The sequence below is a fragment of the Stegostoma tigrinum genome, chromosome 2 (genome assembly GCF_030684315.1).
Source record: "Stegostoma tigrinum isolate sSteTig4 chromosome 2, sSteTig4.hap1, whole genome shotgun sequence".
Classification (NCBI taxonomy): Eukaryota; Metazoa; Chordata; class Chondrichthyes; order Orectolobiformes; family Stegostomatidae; genus Stegostoma; species Stegostoma tigrinum.
In genome coordinates this window covers 22,557,919-22,578,167 of record NC_081355.1, presented here as the reverse complement: position 1 = coordinate 22,578,167, position 20,249 = coordinate 22,557,919, and the positions used below count along the sequence as shown (strand labels likewise).

The 20,249-nt window shown below is 47.7% G+C and overlaps 1 protein-coding gene across 2 annotated transcripts in view; it reads left to right on the top strand.

Annotated features, from left to right (window-relative positions):
- Nucleotides 1-20,249, top strand: part of LOC125462503 (collagen alpha-3(VI) chain-like) — a 146,759-nt gene that overhangs the window by 92,349 nt on the left and 34,161 nt on the right. For both annotated transcript variants that reach the window (XM_048552613.2, XM_048552623.2), the window contains one exon: nt 13,296-13,358. In XM_048552613.2, coding sequence (XP_048408570.1) covers nt 13,296-13,358 — 63 coding nt within the window. The remainder of the gene's footprint in view (nt 1-13,295; nt 13,359-20,249) is intronic.

Below are 20,249 nucleotides of genomic sequence, written 5' to 3'. Positions count from 1 at the left end.
TTAAGTGGGGAGGGGTTTAAATAATCAAATTTGAAAAACAGGATCCAACCATCACCCTGACCCATCATACCTATTTCAGTAATCAAGCACATTGGATCCGGGTGACTCGTTTCAATAATTTTGAATGTGATTTCAAATGAACACATCCTTTTGCACTACCCCTAATGCTCAGGGAAGCTGACGTGTCACTGTCCTCCAAAGGCTCCTGTTTGGTATTTGTGAGCTCTATGTTGGTGTTCTGGGCTGGACCTTCCCAATTGTCCTCACCCTTTCTCTTGCAATTTGTGCACATTTCTCCTCCGATAAGATGGGACAGACCTAAGGCTTGGGTATAGTATATGTTTGAGGGTGTCCATTTGGCAATGGTATCATGTGTGTCACCTGAATGTATTAGAGCATGTGTGTTAACAACTAAGAGGTTGACTAGGATGGGGTCAGATTGTGGAAGGATAGGTAGACAAAGGAGGAGGTGAGGAACTGCATCAAAATGGAACAGTCGTGTTACTATTACTTAAGCAAATCTGAGAAGTCATGGCCATGAGTGTGATTTTCGAGTTAGTTTTAGGGATCTGCACTACAAGAAAAGTTGGATAGGCTGGGACTTTTTTCACTGGAGCATGGGAAATTGAGGGATGACCTTATAGAGATTAATAAAATCATGAGGGCTATAGGTGGGGTTAATGGTAAGTGTCTTTTCTTAGGATGGGGGATTTCAAGATTTGGAGGCACATTTTTAAGGAGACAGATTTTAAAAAGACATGTGGACAAACTTCTTTCCACAGTGGGTGGTTCATGTGTGGCATGAAACTCTTGAAGGAAGTGGTGGATCTGGGCACTGTTACAATGTTTAAAAGACACTTAGATAAGTACATGAATAGGAAGGGTTCGGAGGGATATGGGCCAGGAGGAGGGAAGTAGAACTAGTTTATTACTAACTCAGAGATAGTAAGAATTGTAGATGCTGGAGTCAGGGAAAACACAGTGTGGAGCTGGAGGAACGAGTTAACTCTCCTGGAGTTAACACTAACTTTCCTGCTCCTCTGATGCTGCCTGGCCTGCTGTGTTCCTCCAGCTCCACACCGTGTTATCTGGAACTGGTTTATTTTGGGATTAGAGATAATGGGAACTGCAGATGCTGGAGAATTCCAAGATAATAAAATGTGAGGCTGGATGAACACAGCAGGCCAAGCAGCATCTCAGGAGCACAAAAGCTGACGTTTCGGGCCTAGACCCTTCATCAGAGAGGGGGATGGGGAGAGGGAACTGGAATAAATAGGGAGAGAGGGGGAGGCGGACCGAAGCTGGAGAGTAAAGAAGATAGGTGGAGAGAGTATAGGTGGGGAGGTAGGGAGGGGATAGGTCAGTCCAGGGAAGACGGACAGGGAAGACCTGTCCGTCTTCCCTGGACTGACCTATCCCCTCCCTACCTCCCCACCTATACTCTCCTCTCCACCTATCTCCTTTTCTTTCCATCTTCGGTCCAACCGTGACTGGTATTCGTTGATGTGTGGTTGTAGGGGGACAAAGGTGACTCCCACTGACTGAGGACAAACGGTCAGTCCTTAGTAAGGGGCTCACCTTTGTCCCCCTACAACCACACATCAACGAATAACAGTCACGGTTGGACATAGAGCAGTTTTTCCGCCGTCTTCGCCTCCATGCCTAATTCTTCAACCGGGAACCTAACCCTCCTTCCACTGACCCCTTCACCCGCTTCCAACACAAGTCCTCCTCCTGGACACCACCCCCAGGCCTCCTACACTCCCTCGACCTCTTCATCTCCAACTGCCGTCGAGACATTAACCGCCTCAACCTCTCCACCCCTCTCACCCACTCCAACCTCTCCCCCGCAGAACAGGCAGCCCTTTGCTCCCTCCGCTCCAACCCCAACCTCACCATCAAACCCGCAGACAAGGGTGGCGCAGTGGTAGTATGGCGCACTGACCTCTACATCGCCGAGGCCAAACGCCAACTCTCCGACACCACCTCCTACCGCCCCCTCGATCATGACCTCACACCCGAGCACCAAACCATCATCTCCAACACCATTCATGACCTCATCATCTCAAGGGACCTCCCACCCACAGCCTCCAACCTCATTGTTCCCCAACCCCGCACGGCCTGTTTCTATCTCCTTCCCAAAATCCACAAACCTGCCTGCCCTGGTCGACCCATCGTCTCAGCCTGCTCCTGCCCCACCGAATTCATCTCCACCTATCTGGACTCCATTTTCTCCCCTTTGGTCCAGGAACTCCCCACCTACGTCCGTGACACCACCCACACCCTCCACCTCCTCCAGGACTTCCAATTCCCTGGCCCCCAACACCTCATATTCACCATGGACGTCCAGTCCCTATACACCTGCATTCCGCATGCAGATGGCCTCAAGGCCCTCCGCTTCTTCCTGTCCCGCAGGCCCGACCAGTCCCCCTCCACCGACACTCTCATCCGCCTAGCTGAAATCGTCCTCACCCTCAACAACTTCTCTTTTGACTCCTCCCACTTCCTACAGACTAAGGGGGTGGCCAGGGCACCCGCATGGGCCCCAGCTATGCCTGCCTCTTTGTAGGTTACGTGGAACAGTCCCTCTTCCGCACCTACATAGGCCCCAAACCCCACCTCTTCCTCCGGTACATTGATGACTGTATCGGCTCCACCTCTTGCTCCCCAGAGGAGCTCGAACAGTTCATCCACTTCACCAACACCTTCCACCCCAACCTTCAGTTCACCTGGGCCATCTCCAGCACATCCCTCACCTTCCTGGACCTCTCAGTCTCCATCTCAGGCAACCAGCTTGTAACTGATGTCCATTTCAAGCCCACCGACTCCCACAGCTACCTAGAATACACCTCCTCCCACCCACCCTCCTGCAAAAATTCCAACCCCCTATTCCCAATTCCTCCGCCTCCGCCGCATCTGCTCCCACGATAAGACATTCCACTCCCGCACATCCCAGATGTCCAAGTTCTTTAAGGACCGCAACTTTCCCCCCACAGTGATTGAGAACGCCCTTGACCGCGTCTCCCGTATTTCCCGCAACACATCCCTCACACCCCGCCCCCGCCACAACCGCCCTAAGAGGATCCCCCTCATTCTCACACACCACCCTACCAACCTCCGGATACAACGCATCATCCTCCGACACTTTCGCCATTTACTATCCAACCCCACCACCCAAGACATTTTTCCATCCCCACCCCTGTCTGCTTTCCGGAGAGACCACTCTCTCCGTGACTCCCTTGTTCGCTCCACACTGCCCTCCAACCCCACCACACCCGGCACCTTCCCCTGCAACCGCAGGAAGTGCTACACTTGCCCCCACACCTCCTCCCTCACCCCTATCCCAGGCCCCAAGATGACATTCCACATTAAGCAGAGGTTCACCTGCACATCTGCCAATGTGGTATACTGCATCCATTGTACCCGGTGCGGCTTCCTCTACATTGGGGAAACCAAGCGGAGGCTTGGGGACCACTTTGCAGAACACCTCCGCTCGGTTCGCAATAAACAACTGCACCTCCCAGTCACAAACCATTTCCACTCCCCCTCCCATTCTCTAGATGACATGTCCATCATGGGCCTCCTGCACTGCCACAATGATGTCACCCGAAGGTTGCAGGAACAGCAACTCATATTCCGCCTGGGAACCCTGCAGCCTAATGGTATCAATGTGGACTTCACCAGTTTCAAAATCTCCCCTTCCCCTACTGCATCCCAAAACCAGCCCAGTTCGTCCCCTCCCCCCACTGCACCACTCAACCAGCCCAGCTCTTCCCCTCCACCCACTGCATCCCAAAACCAGTCCAACCTGTCTCTGCCTCCCTAACCGGTTCTTCCTCTCACCCATCCCTTCCTCCCACCCCAAGCCGCACCCCCATCTACCTACTAACCTCATCCCACCTCCTTGACCTGTCCGTCTTCCCTGGACTGACCTATCCCCTCCCTACCTCCCCACCTATACTCTCTCCACCTATCTTCTTTACTCTCCATCTTCGGTCTGCCTCCCCCTCTCTCCCTATTTATTCCGGTTCCCTCCCCCCACCCCCCTCTCTGATGAAGGGTCTAGGCCCGAAACATCAGCTTTTGTGCTCCTGAGATGCTGATTGGCCTGCTGTGTTCATCCAGCCTCACATTTTATTATTTTGGGATTATGTTTGGCATGGACTAGTTGGACCAAAGGGTCTGTTTCTGTGCAGTATGACTCTATGACTTGATGATACAAATGATTCGACAACAGCCCTCGTCTCCTGGCTTCGTTATGTTTTTGATACTTTTCTTGCACTAGATTCAAATGGTCATGGCAATGCTTCTGTGGCTCTCTTCCTGGGCCACCTCCACCCGTACCAGCCTATGCCTTGTACTATGTTCTTTGTTGTCGCTCGACCTTGCTGCACCATCAGTGTTTATAGAGACATCTCATGGAGTGGGATACAGCCTTGGCCCTCCCTGATTTCATTGTACCATTTCTATTCCAATTAGTAAAGCTCACACAAAACTACTTCAAATTCCATTGTAAACAGTTGACCTAAAATGGCATCCCATCTGCTCTTGTTTCTGCTGTAATATTTTGAGGGCTCAGCCATACCACAAACAAACCCAAAGTGGATGTTGCATCCAGGTACATTTTCTCTTCTCCACTTATGTCCACTTATCTTGGTTTCCACTGAAGTAAGATGTCCCCTAAAATGAAGAACTACGTGCTGAAGCATTGCATGTCAGGTTAATAGAAGCTTGATTTGGGATTCTCAGCACTTTCTGGTTCGGAGGTTTTACAATGTCAGTATGGAACTATTTGCCTGAAAAAGTTAATCCAAACTTCCCTGGTCAATAAAAAGAAGTTGCATAGCAAAATTTCAACAGTTAAAACTGTCACTGTAACAAGGAAACTAAAGAACATTTACTCAGTTTCATTGGTCAACACATACTGTAATCTACAGAAAATAACTTTTCTCTTGAATAGTTCTTTTCAAAATTTGTTCATGGGATGTTAGCATCATTGGCTAGCTAGCATTTATTGCTTATCCTTAATTGCCTAAGAGAAGGGGGCATTTGAAATAACTATAGAGACTGGTACCCTGTCATGAAATCACTGTTTATTTACACCTGGAGAGTCCTTGACACTGATCCAACTCCCCACATGCATTTTTTTTCTATCATTATCCCAGTGTTTGATGAATGAATTCTGTGCACACCTAGCCATTTTGAGTGGGCTTCCAAAATGACTAAGAACATTGAGCCCATGAAAGGACCCACATAGCTGACATGTAAAGAATTCTAGGCCTTACTCGACCATCCCCACAAATGTGGAGAGCTGCTGGTGGTACATTTTGTCTTTGTTGGCACTCTGGGCACTGCCCCTCCAACGCAGCTATATCAGTATCCAATCCTTGCCACTAGGAATAACTTCTCACCAACATCATCATTTTGGAAACACCTCAATGACCCAAGTGGAGTTCATCCAATATCTGGTGACAACCTTTGCTTGGGACAATCGCCCTTGCTACCCATAGTGATATGCCTTCCTCTACTGTGATCCGGTCTCCCAAAGTCTAAAGAGGTTTCAATTCTGGTTGTGATGTTCCTTTGGATTTCCCCATCCCTATCAGCCGTTTCAGTTTTGCTAAGATCAGATCTTTCTGTGTCCAAAATCTCATATTTTCAACTGTGACTGGAAGTCTGTATAGAAAATTTGAAACTATTATGGACTCTTCCAATGGTGGCACCACTGGTCGTGTATCTGCCAGTGGGAGGTGGGTCAATGCATCCGTATTTGCTACTTGGCCTCCTAGACAGTGTTCCTACTTGTAATTAGACAAACTTCATATTAGGGCCCACCACTGTATTCCGCCCGTAGGCCTGGGCAACTCTGCCTTGTCCTCTTTATGTAGACCTAGCAGGGATTTGTGGTCCATTATTATTACAAATTTACATGCATAAAGGTAGTGATTGAACTTCCTGACTCCAAATATGATTGTCAAACCTTCCTTCTCTATCTAGGCATATTTATGCTCAGCATTAGCCAAAATCCTGGACACTTTTCGGTGGGGTGTTCCTCTCCATTGGGCCACCTATGAGCTAATATTGTCTGATGCCATATGGGGAGACATCGCATGTCAAAATCAGATCTCTGCTGGGATCACAGCGTGCCAGCACCTTAGACAATGATAGCTGTTTCATCACTTCCCCGAAGGTTAAGGCTTGGCCTTGCAACCATTTCCAATGCTAACCCTTTTTTAAGAGTTGATGCAAAGATGTCAGAATGGAGGCCAGATCAGGTATGAACTTTCTGTAACAGTTCACCAGCCCAAGGAAAGTACTAAGATCTGGTACTGACCTGTGAGCTGGGGCACCTTTGATCACTCATCTTATCTACCAAGGGGAGTAGCCAGGTCTTGTCAACTCAGTAGCCCAAGTAGGTCACTTTGTGCCTTGAACACATGTTTTCCCTTCTAAGACATATACCTTCTTAGGAGAAACTTCTTAAGGACCATGTCCAATTCTCTAATTGCTCATTATTGGTCTTCTGTTACTAGCACATCATTTAAATAAATGGCAAGCTAGGGTAGAAATGTAAAATGTTCTTTATCGTCCACAGAAAAATTGCACAGGCTGATAATACCTCAAATGGCAGACTCATATATTGGTACAAACCCTTCCGGATATCAATTTTAGCATAATTCTGGGAATCCTCATCCAACTGCAATTGCAAGTAAACATGGCACACGTCCAGAGATAATGCGAACTGCAGATGCTGGAGAATCCGTGATAACAAGCTGTGGAGCTGGATGAACACAGCAGGCCAAGCAGCATTATAGGAGCAGGAAAGCTGACGTTTCGGGCCTAGAACTTTTATCAGAGAGGGGGGAGGGGAAGAGGGGAAATAAATAGGGAGAGAGGGGGAGGCAGATCGAAGATGGATGGAGGAGAAGACAGGTGGAGAGGAGATAGACAAGTTAAAGAGGTGGGGATGGGGCTAGTAGAGGTGAATGTAGTCGGGGAGGTAGAGAAGGGATAGGTCAGTCTGGGGAGAATGGACAGGCCAAGGGGGTGGGATGAGGTTAGTAGGTAGGGAAATGGGGGTGCGGCATTCGCTGTCCTGGAAGTGGTGTAGCCGGCGGTGGTGGATGTGACGTCTTCGGTGGGTTCTCCGACAGTGGCTGCATGGCCAATGGCGATGGGTACATTGTGGGGAAGGCCCTGGGTATGGCTGGGGATTTAGGTGGAGGAATCCCGTTTTGAGTGGCAGGCACCAGTAAGTTTGCTGTACCTACGGTTTTTAGTGCCCAGTAAAGGTGAGTAGAATTGTGAGTTCAGGTTGTGTATCCTACGAAGAATAAAAACACAAGAGAGGTCCTTTGCAGGTCTGGGAGAGGGAGGCTCTGAGCTGGGGTAGGCTGGATTGCAGTGCCTGGAGATGCCAGCACATCGCTGTGAGTGTGAGTTTTAGGAGTCGCAGGGAGAAACGCTTCTGAAGGGTGTCAATGTTCTGAATGTAGATATTGTCACAGTTGGGGTCAAATTGGGAAGGCTTGAATGTGGACTGTAGTCCATTGGGGATGATCTGGTTCCGCAGGTAGATACTAAGTAAGGTGATGGGGCTGTAGTACCTGGTTTGCTTCAGGACATGGTCGAGCAGTTTCAAGGCCGAAGAGTTCATTGATGTATGGGTGGAGGGGGACAAGGGTGAGCCCTTTGCTGAGGACTGACCATTTGTCATGTCCGCCACCGCCGGGAACACCACTTCCGGGACAGCGAATGCCATCGCTGCTGAAGCCACTGCATCCATATCCAAGGCCAACACCACAGATATTACGGTCACCTCTGCTGCTGCTGCCTATCCCACTCCGTCCACGGCCGATGCCGCTCCACCCATCATGGACGTGGTCGCAACTCCATCCACTGCCGACTCAACTCCGCCCATCACTGATGCCGACAGAACCACACCCATCGCTGATGCCGGCGCAACTCCGCCCACCACTGACAGAACCACACCCACTGCTGACGCCAGTGCAACTCCGCCCACCACTGACAGAACCACACCCACTGCTGATGCCAGCGCAACTCCGCCCACCACTGACAGAACCACACCCACTGCTGATGCCAGCGCAACTCCGCCCACCACTGACACCGACATCGCTCCACCCACAGCCTCCACAGCCAGCAGCTGCAGAGGAGACAGCAACACTGAGTCATGCCGAGGTTTCCCCATCCCCGGGACCTCCCCCTTATTGAGGGTGAACGGTCAGTCCTCAGTAAGGGGCTCACCTTTGTCCCCCTCCACCCACACATCAACGAATACCAGTCATGTTTGGACATTGAGCAGTTTTCCGCCACCTCCGCCTCCACGCTTACTTCTCTAACCGGGAGTCTAACCCTCCCTCTACTGACCCCTTCTCCCACCTCCCAACACAAGCCCTCCTCCTGGACACCGCCCCAAGGCCTCCTACCCTCCCTCGACTTCTTCATCTCCAACTGCCGTCGAAACATCAATTGCCTCAGCCTCTACACCCCTGTCACCCACTCCAACCTCTCACCTGCAGAACGGGCAGCCCTGTGCTCCCTCCACTCCAATTCCAACCTCACCATCAAACCCACGGACAAGGGGGGCACAGTTATCGTATGGCACACTGACCTCTACATCGCTGATGCCAGACGCCAACTTTCCGACACCTCCTCCTACTGCCTCCTTGATCATGACCCCATGCTCGAACACCAAACCGTCATCTCCCAAACATCCACAACCTCATTGCCTCAGGTGACCTCCCACCCACAGCCTCCAACATCATCGTTCCCCAACCCCGCACTGCCCTGCCCCACCAAACTCATCTCCACCTATCTGGACTCCATTTTCTCCCTCTTGGTCCAGGAACTCCCAACCTATGTTGGTGACACCACCCACGTCCTCCACCTCCTCCAGAACTTCCAATTCCCCAGTCCCCAACTCCTCATTTTTACCATGGACACCCAGTCCCTATACACCTGCATTCCCCATACAGATGGCCTAAAGGCCCTCCGCTTCTTCCTGTCCCACAGGCCTGGCCAGTCCCCCTCCACCAACATCCTCATCCGCCTAGCTGAACTCATCCTCACCCTCAACAAGTTCTCTTTCGATTCCTCCCACTTCCTACAGACAAAGGGGGTGGCCATGGGTACCCGCATGGGCCCAAGCTATGCCTGCCTCTTTCGTAGGCTACTTGGAACAATCCCTCTTCCGCAGCTACACTGGCCCTAAACCTGACCTCTTCCTCCATTACATTGATGACTGTATCGGCGCTGTCCCTTCCTCCCCAGAGGAGCTCCAACAGTTCATCCACTTCAACAACACCTTCCACCCCAACCTTAAGTTCACCTGGACTATCTATAACACACCCCTCACCTTCCTGGACCTCTGTCTCCATCTCAGGCAACCACCTTGAAACCGATATCCACTTCAAGCCCACCGACTCCCACAGCTACCCAGCATGCACCTCCTCCCATCAAACTTCCTGCAAAAATGCCATCCCCTATTCCCGATTCCTTCGCCTCGGCCACATCTGCTCTCAGGATGAGGCATTCCACTCCCATACATCTCAGATGTCCTCATTTTTCAAGGACCGCAACATCCCCCCCGCAGTGGTCAAGAATGCCCTCGACCGTGTCTCCTGTATTTCCTGCAATTCATCCCTCACACCCCGCCCCCACAATAACAACCAAAAGAGAATCCCCCACATCCTCACAGGCCACTTCGCCAACCTCCGGATACAATGCATCATCCTCCGACACTTCTGCCATCTACAATCCGACCCCACCACCCAAGCCATTTTTCCCTCCCGCCCTTGTCTGCCTTCCGGAGGGTCTACGGTCTCCGTGACTCCCTTGTCTGCTCCACACTCGCCTCCAACCCCACCACACCTGGCACTTTCCCCTGCCACCGTGGGAAGTGCTACACTTGCCCCCAAACCTCTTCCCTCACCCCCATCCCAGGCCCCAAGAAGACCTTCCACATCCAGCAGATGTTCACCTGCACATCCGCCAATGTGGTATGCTGTATCCATTGTACCCGTTGTGGCTTCCTCTACATCGGGGAAAGCGAGTGGATGTTTGTGAAGTGCTTTGCAGAACACCTCCGCTCGGTTCGCAATAAACAGCTGCACCTCCCAGTCACAAACCATTTCCACTCCCCCTCCCATTCTTCAGACGACATGCTCATCCTGGGCCTCCTGCAGTGCCATAATGATGCCACCCAAACGGTGCAGGAACAGCAACTCATATTCCGCTTGGGAATGCTGCAGCCCAATGGTATCAATGTGGATTTCACAAGCTTCAAAATCTCCCGTCCCCCTACCACGTCCCAAAACCAGCCCAGCTCATCCCCTCCCCCCAACCTGTTCTTCCTCTCACCTATCCCCTCCTTCCACCTCAAGCCACACCCCCATTTCCTCCCTAACAACCTCATCCCACCCCCTTGACCTGTCCATTCACCCCGGACTGACCTATCTCCTCCCTACCTCCCCACCTATACTCACCTTTACTGGCTCCATCCTTGCCCCTTTAACTTGTCTTTCTCCCCTCCACTTATCTTGTCCTCTTTCCATCTTCTATCCGCCTCCCCTCTCTCCCTATTTATTTCAGAACCCTCTCCCCATCCCCCTTTTCTGATGAAGGGTCTAGGCCTGAAACATCAACCTTCCTGCTGCTAAGAAGCTGCTTGGCCTGCTGTGTTCATCCAGCTTCACACCCTGTTGTCATGGCACATGTCCAGCTTTGTGAAGGACAGCCTCCCTGCCAGCTTTGCATATGAATTCTCTCTGCGATGGATTAGGCATTAATGCAGCTCTGAGAAGTGGTTTAACACTTGTTTTAAAATCCCGACAGAGGTGAACTGACCAATCGGGTTTCACAATCAGTACAATCAGCACTGCCCATTCCACAAACTGGACTGGTTTGATTGTTCTTTCACTTTCCAGCCTCCTGATCTCTGCATTTACTTTTGCACATAAGTCAAATGGCACTGTACGGGTCCTGCAGAGTCATGAAATTGCTTCTTGGCCAATATGCTAGGTTGTCTTCGTTCCTTTGATAGTCCCTAGACCTTTCTGAAAAACACCTGGGTGTTTATTTGGTACTTCGTTCAGGCACCCATTTTCCAACTGAAAAATGTTGACCCAATTAAGGTGAATCTTTCTCAACCAATTTCACCCCATCAGGCTTAGGCCCAAGCCTTTTACTTCAATCAGTGATAACTGACCATCTGTTTCTCATAAGAGACCAGAACCAAAGTTGTATGTTTAATTTGTAGAGGTTTCCCAGTACAGGACTTCAGTGTAGCCAAGATCTTGTGCAAACTTAATGGTTGGAGCCTAGAGAGAATTTTGTTAAAGATTGGTTCTGCGATCACCAAAATGGCCATTATCTCAACAATATTAACCTCCATTAGAACCGGGTGACAATTTAACCAGATGTTTATTTTGCTAGGTTTTGATTTGGATGTTGCTAAGCAATTTAAGTGCTCCAAACCAGATGTAAGTCGACTTTCCAGGGTGTGCACTCTCCCGGGTACTGACCCATGAGTACTATTACTCAACTTAGGTCAAGTGGGATTCTTTTGCTGTCTTGAGTCCACATACCGGAAGCAACTACAATGGCTTGCCAGCCCAGATCCCGATGAAAATTTTAACCATTTAGCCAAGGCTTGGCTTTGCTTGGGGTTCTGCTATGGGCTGACCTAGAGTCCCTCTGTTCAGGATATGTCCTGAGTGAGGCTCTGCAATTGCCTTAACTCAAGTGGTGTTCTCTAAGCTCAGCTAGACTGAACAGGATGTCCGCTTCCATCAGAATACCCTGCAACTCATATGCTCCACATGTCACAATTTACAGTGATAAAGGCAGGAGTGGTGCCTGTTTGAAGTCCGGTTGGGCTTCAGCTAATAAGTGGTTTTGCATGGTTACATCATTAATCCCACATACCAGATGGTGTCTCAGCATCTCCTTAAGGGTTAAACCAAAGCCACACATCTCTGCCAGTTGTCTTAACCAAAAATCCTGATACAGATTCCCCGGTTCTCAAATTGCTGAGGAAAACTGATAGCTTCTCAGAAGTAGAGGAGGCTTGGGTTTGTAATATTCCCTAACTAAATCTGTCTACTCTTGAAAGGTTTTAGTATCGGGGAATTTTGGATTCCTAATGACCAAAAACATTGTGGGTCTACAAGCTGTTAGAAGAATTACTTGTTACTTTTCATTTGTCCCCATGTCATGTGCCCAGATAAAATAACTCTTTCCACATACTGAGCCCAGTCTTCCACGGCAGGATCGAATGAGTCAGGCATCCCAAATAATAGAACAATGCCAGAAGTGCTTACCACAACTCTAAGACTCGTGAGCGAATTTCTTAAGGAACATGCTTTTCTCTCATCGCCACTGAAATAACTCAACAGAAGCTGGTATCTTATCACAAAGCCACCCTTCAGTTATGTATGAAGATCCCTTGACATTGATCCAGCTCCCTCAGAGCCAGCTCCCGGGCTGAGCAGAACCTCTGACGTGCCTGTGTATATCTGTCAGTCAGGGCTCCCTGATTGGGGCTTTTAATCAGGTCCCGTCAGGGAACGCATACTCTGAGATCCAACTGGCTAACCTCATTGTAATCACTATAGTATTGAGTTGCCTTTTTGAACTGCTGCAGCCCTTGTGGTACAGTGACCTGAAAGTGATGTTTGGAAGGGACCTTCAGGATTTGAACTGAAGGAATAATGATATATTCCTAATTCAGCATAAAGTATGATTTGGAGAGGTACTTACATGTCATGTGTTCTCATGAATCTGCTACCCTTGACATTATGGGTAGTAGATTTCACGGAAAAGGGAATTGCAGTCCAAGGTATCTTGGCAAATGACTGCTGTGCGGTGCTGACTATAATTTAGTAGGTGGTTCAATCTTACCTCTTGCTTTAGAAAGTTGTGAGTTTGAGACCCACTTGGAAAAATGAGCAAAAACATGGGAACAAAAAAGAGGAGGCCATCCCTCGTGGAGGCAAGAGAGAGTTCCACACTGCTGGAAGCACAGCCTTTGGAATGAGAAATTAAGCTCTGTCCTCTGAAATGGATTTCAAAGTTGCCTTGGCACTCTTTTCCAAGAACGGTCAACGGTGTTCTTCTTGGTATCCTGGCCATTTGTATATACCTCACTAACATCACAAAGGATGTCTGCTTCCATTGAGATAACTATAGCTCATATATTCCACTTGCTGCATTTAAAGGAATTGCGAAATCTGGTGCCTGCACTCATTGATGATCGCATGGCATTTATTTAACAGGGTGAACCTGGACATCAAGGGGAGAAAGGTGAAAGGGGACCAACAGGATCTCGTGGGCTAATGGTAAGATTTTTATTATATATGAAGCCTTTATAATTTATTTCCGGTGCCAATGTGTGGCTAATAGTCAAAGCATGGAAATAAACTTACAGACCCAGTCCCTATTGAACAATGGAAGTATTCACAGGTGATCCAATCCCCTGCTGCGAATTCAGCAGAAGGTGTGGATGGATTGTGTAAGCAGTTGATTATATCATCCCTCCAGGGTTTTGTCAGTCGCTCGCCAGGATAATGGTGGGAAACCACAAAACTATCTTGGAAAATCCACCCTCCACCACATAGAGCCACCGAGAAAGAGCTGGTGGACAGGGAAAAAAAGCAATCGATAATGGGCACTTTCTAATCTTGCACAGTGTGTCGGATGAGGCAGGCAAAGTTTGTGTGAGATTGTATGTCAAGAATTCCAGATTAGAGGTAAACTGTTTGATCTAAAACAAAATGTAGTCTTTTTGAACATTTTCTGCTCCTCTACTGAAACAGGACACGTCACAATTTGGCTGGATGTATCTAATTATGCACAGGCATCCATCATGCTATTTGCTGAAAGGCTTGTCTTGTTGCACTCAATTTTTCCCTCAGCTTTTGCCCCTCTCAATCCAGAAAGTTTGATGAGACACAGCATGGCATATCCTACAAATAGCGATTACAACAACATGGAAAAAATGATTTGGAAAAGGCCATTCAGCCAAACGCAGTAAAAGTGCAATTATGTGCCACAACTCCACCCCCAGTATGTTTTCATACATTGGCTGTCATCTAATCTTATTAGAGATTCAAAGAAATATCTAAAAAATTGTGTGTGCCGGGATGGTTTGTGTTGGCTTGCTGTGCAAGTATAAGAGCAAAACCAGTTGTTCCTTCATACCACCCAGCTGAAATTCACTAACAGCACAGGAAAGGCCTGGTTACCAATGATTATGACGTGTATCTTTCATATAGTATGACATATTCTGGTGGTGACCAGCATCTTAATCCCTGGAGAGCCAGTGAGACCAAGCCACATGTTTTCGGGTAGATCCTCCCCATCTTGAACCACTCAGGCACTCAGCCCTTCCCCAGCGCAGCACCTGTGTCCCTTTCCCCTGGGTCAAGGACCCTGGAAGAAGAGGTCATGTCCAGCCAATCTGAGGCATCTCTTCCATACTCAGCACTGCCTTAGGTGGTGGCTGTTGCTAGTACTGCAAACACTGAGGCCTCACATCAAGGAGATGTTCAGGCTACAAGTGGGAAAGGCGCTGCTTGGAAGGAATAGCAAGCGGCTGGCAGCAAAGGGCAGATAGGTGGCTCTCAGCAAGCAACCCCATCCTGATGCTGCCCCCCCCCCCACCCCGATCAATTCTCTGAGTGCCTTTGAAGACAGGCATCCATGGGATCCCTCCAGCAAACACTTCAAATTATATCACTGGCTGCATATTGAGCTCCCTCCTGATTGCTGACTTCATAGCCAGACCAGTGGGATGAGGACCTCATGTGAGCATTATTAGCCCACTCAAGGGCCTCAGGTGGCAGCAAGTCGGGAAGGCGATCCACAAGCTTTCCAATTGTGCACTTAATCCACATGGAGGTGGGAAGGTGGCCATGACTAAGTGGTCTCCCTGCCACCAAACTCGCCCAGTCAAAGGCATGAGGTTCTGACCATTGCGTCTGGACCAGTGAATTGGAGCGTGAGATGCACTGAAACCATAGATACGATTTTTAGTTCCCGCAAAAGTTGGGATCTGGAGGAGGACAGAAGCTAAAGGTCGACCTGCTTGTCAGTGTACTGAGTCACCAGCTCCCTTTAGGCCTCTGGACTAGTGACCACAGGGTAACCACCACTGAAAGCCAATTAACAGAAATGGTTTGAGATCATTCCAGTCAGCCTCCAGGTTAACTGCGAGAAAGTGGCCTCCCAGTGGCAGAAGAGTGCAAACAACATTCTAGCCATGTCCTGCTGAAGCCTTCCCTGCCCACCTGACTGGATGCAGCAGGAGTTGTAGGCTGCCCTGTTGATTGACCTACAAGCACCCATTCTAGCATCACCCCTTCAACACTCTACCCTACAAAACACTTCTTCGCTCAAAGAAATTTTCGAATCAACCCTGTTCCTCAATGTTATCTCTGGAGCAGGTAAGGCTTTGAACCTGGGCATCCTGGCTTAGAAGTAATGATACCGCCACAGCACCAAAAGTTCCAGAGCTTTTTACCTAAAGAGAAGCTGGAGAGTGGGCACCATTTACCTTGTTTACTGACTATTTCTCTTGTCAAAACGGGAAGCCCTTAACTGGATCAGAGATAATGGGAACTGCCGATGCTGGAGAATCCAAGATAACAAAGTGTGGAGCTGGATGAACACAGGAGGCCAAGCAGCATCTCAGGAGCACAAAAGCTGACGTTTCGTTCCTAGACCCTTCATATCTCTAGGTTCTACAACCTTTTATCCTTAATGACCTGACTGGGGAAAAATTATCACAATTGGGTAACTGTTTGCTGCATTCTGCGGGCTTTCCAACCCCATTTGAACTTGACAGCAGAGCTCAGAACGCTAATGAGAAAATCCTAAGCAGCAGTGAAGCTTGTCTATATGGTTTGGATATGTGCAGCTGAATATTAACACTCCCAAAATGTGCAGGAAGAGGTTAAACTGTTGCCATTTAGGGACCATATTTGCAGTGTTATTTGTGGGTGCGTGAAATATCTGTCTCAGATTAGATGGATACTTCATCATAAATATAAAGCATGCTCCGATAGCAGATGGAGAATTCAACTTTAACCACTGCGCACCATGCTTCCCCAAGTATTTAGAAGCCCGGAAGTGAAATGGAGACCAGCACAGCTCACTCCAGGTGGGTTTTTATGGCACTTGTATTGCCCTGGAGTCCCTCAAAAAAGCATCTCGTCCCCCATTTGTGATATTGGCCTCCCTCTTTGAGATTGTCCCCACACCGCGCCAGCTACAGCTATTGGTTTGAGTAGGAGCAATGCCCTTGGCCTTACTGTATTTCTTCCCATCTGGCATTCCCAAAAGCCCTCCCCACCTTTCTCTCAGTATCAGGTCTGTAAGCTGTCAACCATAAATCAGGTTCACCTCTACCCTTTCTAATTTGGAAGTTAGCTGAGTGAATATATTATTGCAGACTCAGTTATTATTATTTCTGACTTACACTTGGATGACAATCAGTAGCAATAAGAATTTGCGATCCAGTTGCAAATATTTTTAAAAATGGTGTTTTGCTTCCCTCTTGTGGCTATGTAGCATAAACATTGCATGTAAAAAATATCTTTTCCATTCATACACTTTAAAGCTTTGGACCATGTGCAATTTATATGATTGCAGATTAGGTTTAATCACCAGTCACCTCCATTGTCATTCACACTTAGCTACTGTGAACGTTTCCAAACTCCTGACATGAAGGCTGCAAAATCTCAGGATTAAAATTAATCAGAAGCACTGTAGATGAGGAGCACTGATAGCTGACTAGATTGTGGCCTTACTGTCACTTTTTAGTCTCATCTCCAGAATCCTTCACCTCTTTGACGTTCAAACTCTGGCACACTCACTTTTGAGTATAGTCAGTGATCCAGTAATTGTTTTGGAAGTGAATTTGCAGGTCTAACAATGCTCTGAGAGAAGAGGTTCCATCTCAAATCTGATTTAAAGAGAAAGTCCCTTATTTTAAAAATATGCCCCTAATTCTAGATTCCCCCAGAAAGGGAAACACCATTTCAATGTCTCCTGTCAAAACTCCTCAGATTCTCACACGATGTAACAAAATCCTTTTCATTCTTCTAAACTCTGAAGAGTAACGGCCCAAAACTACTTGAATAATTGCAGCTCATGGTAATACTGGTCAAGTCAGATCCCAGAGTGAAATCTGACTTGATAGGTCTTTTCATTTTTTGTAGTTTTGCTATTATGATGGCCAAACACTAAGCATATACACATGAGGCTTCCAATATGCTTTTAACAAAGGAACACAAGTTATAGAGTCATAGAGACATACAGCACAGAAACAGACCATTCAGTCCAACTCATCCATGCCATCCTAAATTAATCTAGCCCCATTTGCTAGCATTTGGCCCATATCATTTTAAACACTTCCTATTTGTGTAGCCTTCCTGATGCCTTTTAAATATTGTAATTGTACCAATCTCCACCACTCCCTCTGGCAGTTCATTCCATTCACACACCAAATTCCGCATGAAAATGTTGCTCCTTAGGTCCTTTTTAAATCTTTCCCCTCTTACCTTAAACCCTCTAGTTTTGGACTCCCCCACCCTGGCGAAAAGACCTTGGCTATTCATGCTATCTATGCCCCTCATGATCTTACAAACTTCTATATAGTCACTCCTCAGACTCTGGTGCACCAGGGAAAATAGCCCCAGCCTATTCAACCTCTCCCCACAACTCAAACTATCGAGGGCTGGCAACATCCTTGGAGATCTTTTTTGAAACTTTTAAAGTTGCTGTTTAAACAACATTTTTTCCTACAGCAGGGAGACCAGGATTAAATTTAGTATTCCAAAAGTGGCCTAGCTAATGTCCTGTACAGTCGCAACATGACTTCCCAACTCTTAAACTCAAAGTTAATTACACCATAGAAAATAGAGCAAAATCAAAACCATGTAAATATGAAAATTTGGAGAGATTGGAGTCGACCCTTGCACATTATTACTTCAAATCTCAATTTAAGGTTTCTTACAGAACTGACAGGATCAGAAGTATTTTCTGTCCATGAATTTCTAAACGTTTGCCATATGTGAATCTTTCAGTTAACGTCTCTCACAGAGACACAAGTTAACTTATTGAAATTTTCCCACCAAATTCTAAGAAAAGCTCAAAGCTTTTCCAGCCTAATCTTGTTAAAACAATTTTAAAATTATTTCCAGCTTCAATGATTTGGAATCTGCCAAAACTAAACTTCCCTTTTGCTGAGACATTTTACTATCTCTAACCTGGACCGTTTGTGGCTTGGTTTATTAACTTAGTAAACACATCAGCAATTAACTCACCATTTTACTTAGCTTACATTACAAACTTTCTTGGGAATGAAATTTTAATGCTAAACAAAGAGTTTCCGATCCTTAAAAAAATCACCTTCACAGAACTGAAAACCAGATAAACATTTACCTCAGCTTTAGAACTCAAGTTTCCAATTAATAATATTACATTTAAACCTTTGCCACACCATTCATCCTTTGGTTTTAAGAACCCAAGATATAAGGCTAATGAAATTCTTTATATTGCTTCAAACCCTCTCCATGAAGAATCTGAAATTGAGTGAATCGGAGTACTACAGGACCATAAGAGGAATATGACCTCCATATGATCCAGCAACATGATATTCAACACATCTTATCAAGATTAACACCACTTGCAGCCTTTACAACTGAAGTTTTAATACTTAGCCAATATTCTACCAGGATAATAAAATGTGAGGCTAGAAGAACACAGCAGGCCAAGCAGCATCTCAGGAGCACAAAAGCTGATGTTTCGGGCCTAGACCCTTCATCAGAGAGGGGGATGTGGTGACGGTTCTGGAATAAATAAGGAGAGAGGGGGAGGCGGACCGAAGATGGAGAGAAAAGAAGATAGGTGGAGAGGAGAGTATGGGTGGGGAGGTAGGGAGGGGATAGGTCGGTCCAGGGAAGACGGACAGGTCAAGGAGGTGGGATGAGGTTAGTAGGTAGGAGATGGGGGTGCGGCTTGGGGTGGGAGGAAGGGATGGGTGAGAGGAAGAACAGGTTAGGGAAGCAGAGACAGGTTGGACTGGTTTTGGGATGCAGTGGGTGGAGGGGAAGAGCTGGGCTGGTTGTGTGGTGCAGTGGGGGGAGGGGACGAACTGGGCTGGTTTTGGGATGCATTGGCTTCCTCTACATTGAGGAAACCAAGCGGAGGCTTGGGGACCGCTTTGCAGAACACCTCCGCTTGGTTCGCAATAAACAACTGCACCTCCCAGTCGCAAACCATTTCCACTCCCCCTCCCATTCTTTAGATGACATGTCCATCATGGGCCTCCTGCAGTGCCACAATGATGCCACCTGAAGGTTGCAGGAACAGCAACTCATATTCCACTTGGGAACCCTGCAGCCCAATGGTATCAATGTGGACTTCACCAGCTTCAAAATCTCCCCTTCCCCCACCACATCCCAAAACCAGCCCTGGACTGACCTATCCCCTCCCTACCCCCCACCCATACTCTCCTCTCCACCTATCTTCTTTTCTCTCCATCTTCGGTCCGCCGCCCCCTCTCTCCCTATTTATTCCAGAACCCTCACCCCATCCCCATCTCTGATGAAGGGTCTAGGCCAAAACATCAGCTTTTGTGCTCCTGAGATGCTGCTGGGCCTGCTGTGTTCATCCAGCCTCACATTTTATTATCTTGGATTCTCCAGCATCTGCAGTTCCCATTATCACTTCTATCAGGATGACTGTTCTAATTCTGGGGTACCCAGTAGATGTTAATTGAAGATGAATCATATTACTGAATTGAAAGGGTGTAATTGTAATTGCCCAAAAATGGAAGGGTTGGATTCTTGTGAGCTATTCATGTTTTACGGACCCCGAGCCTAATTGCAACCACCAAACTAACAATTTGCAAGTTAAACAGAAATGAGGCAAAGAAGGCACATTGTAAAAGTCTTAATATTAAGCCACACATATCCTGCTGCTCCCAGGAGGCTGGTGGCTATTTGGCTATTTGAAGGAGGAGGCTGACATCCTCAGGTTTAGCCTGCTTGATAGATTTAACTGTGACTGGACAAGTGGTGATCCTGACAGCTAAATGAAAGTGAGGACAGCCTCCTGGAGGAGGGAAATGTCTTTACAGCACTGCTTATAGGCAAGGAGGAGCTACCGTAAACTTTCCAAACTTCACTATCTCCCTTTAATTTCTCCCCACCCACCTTTAATCA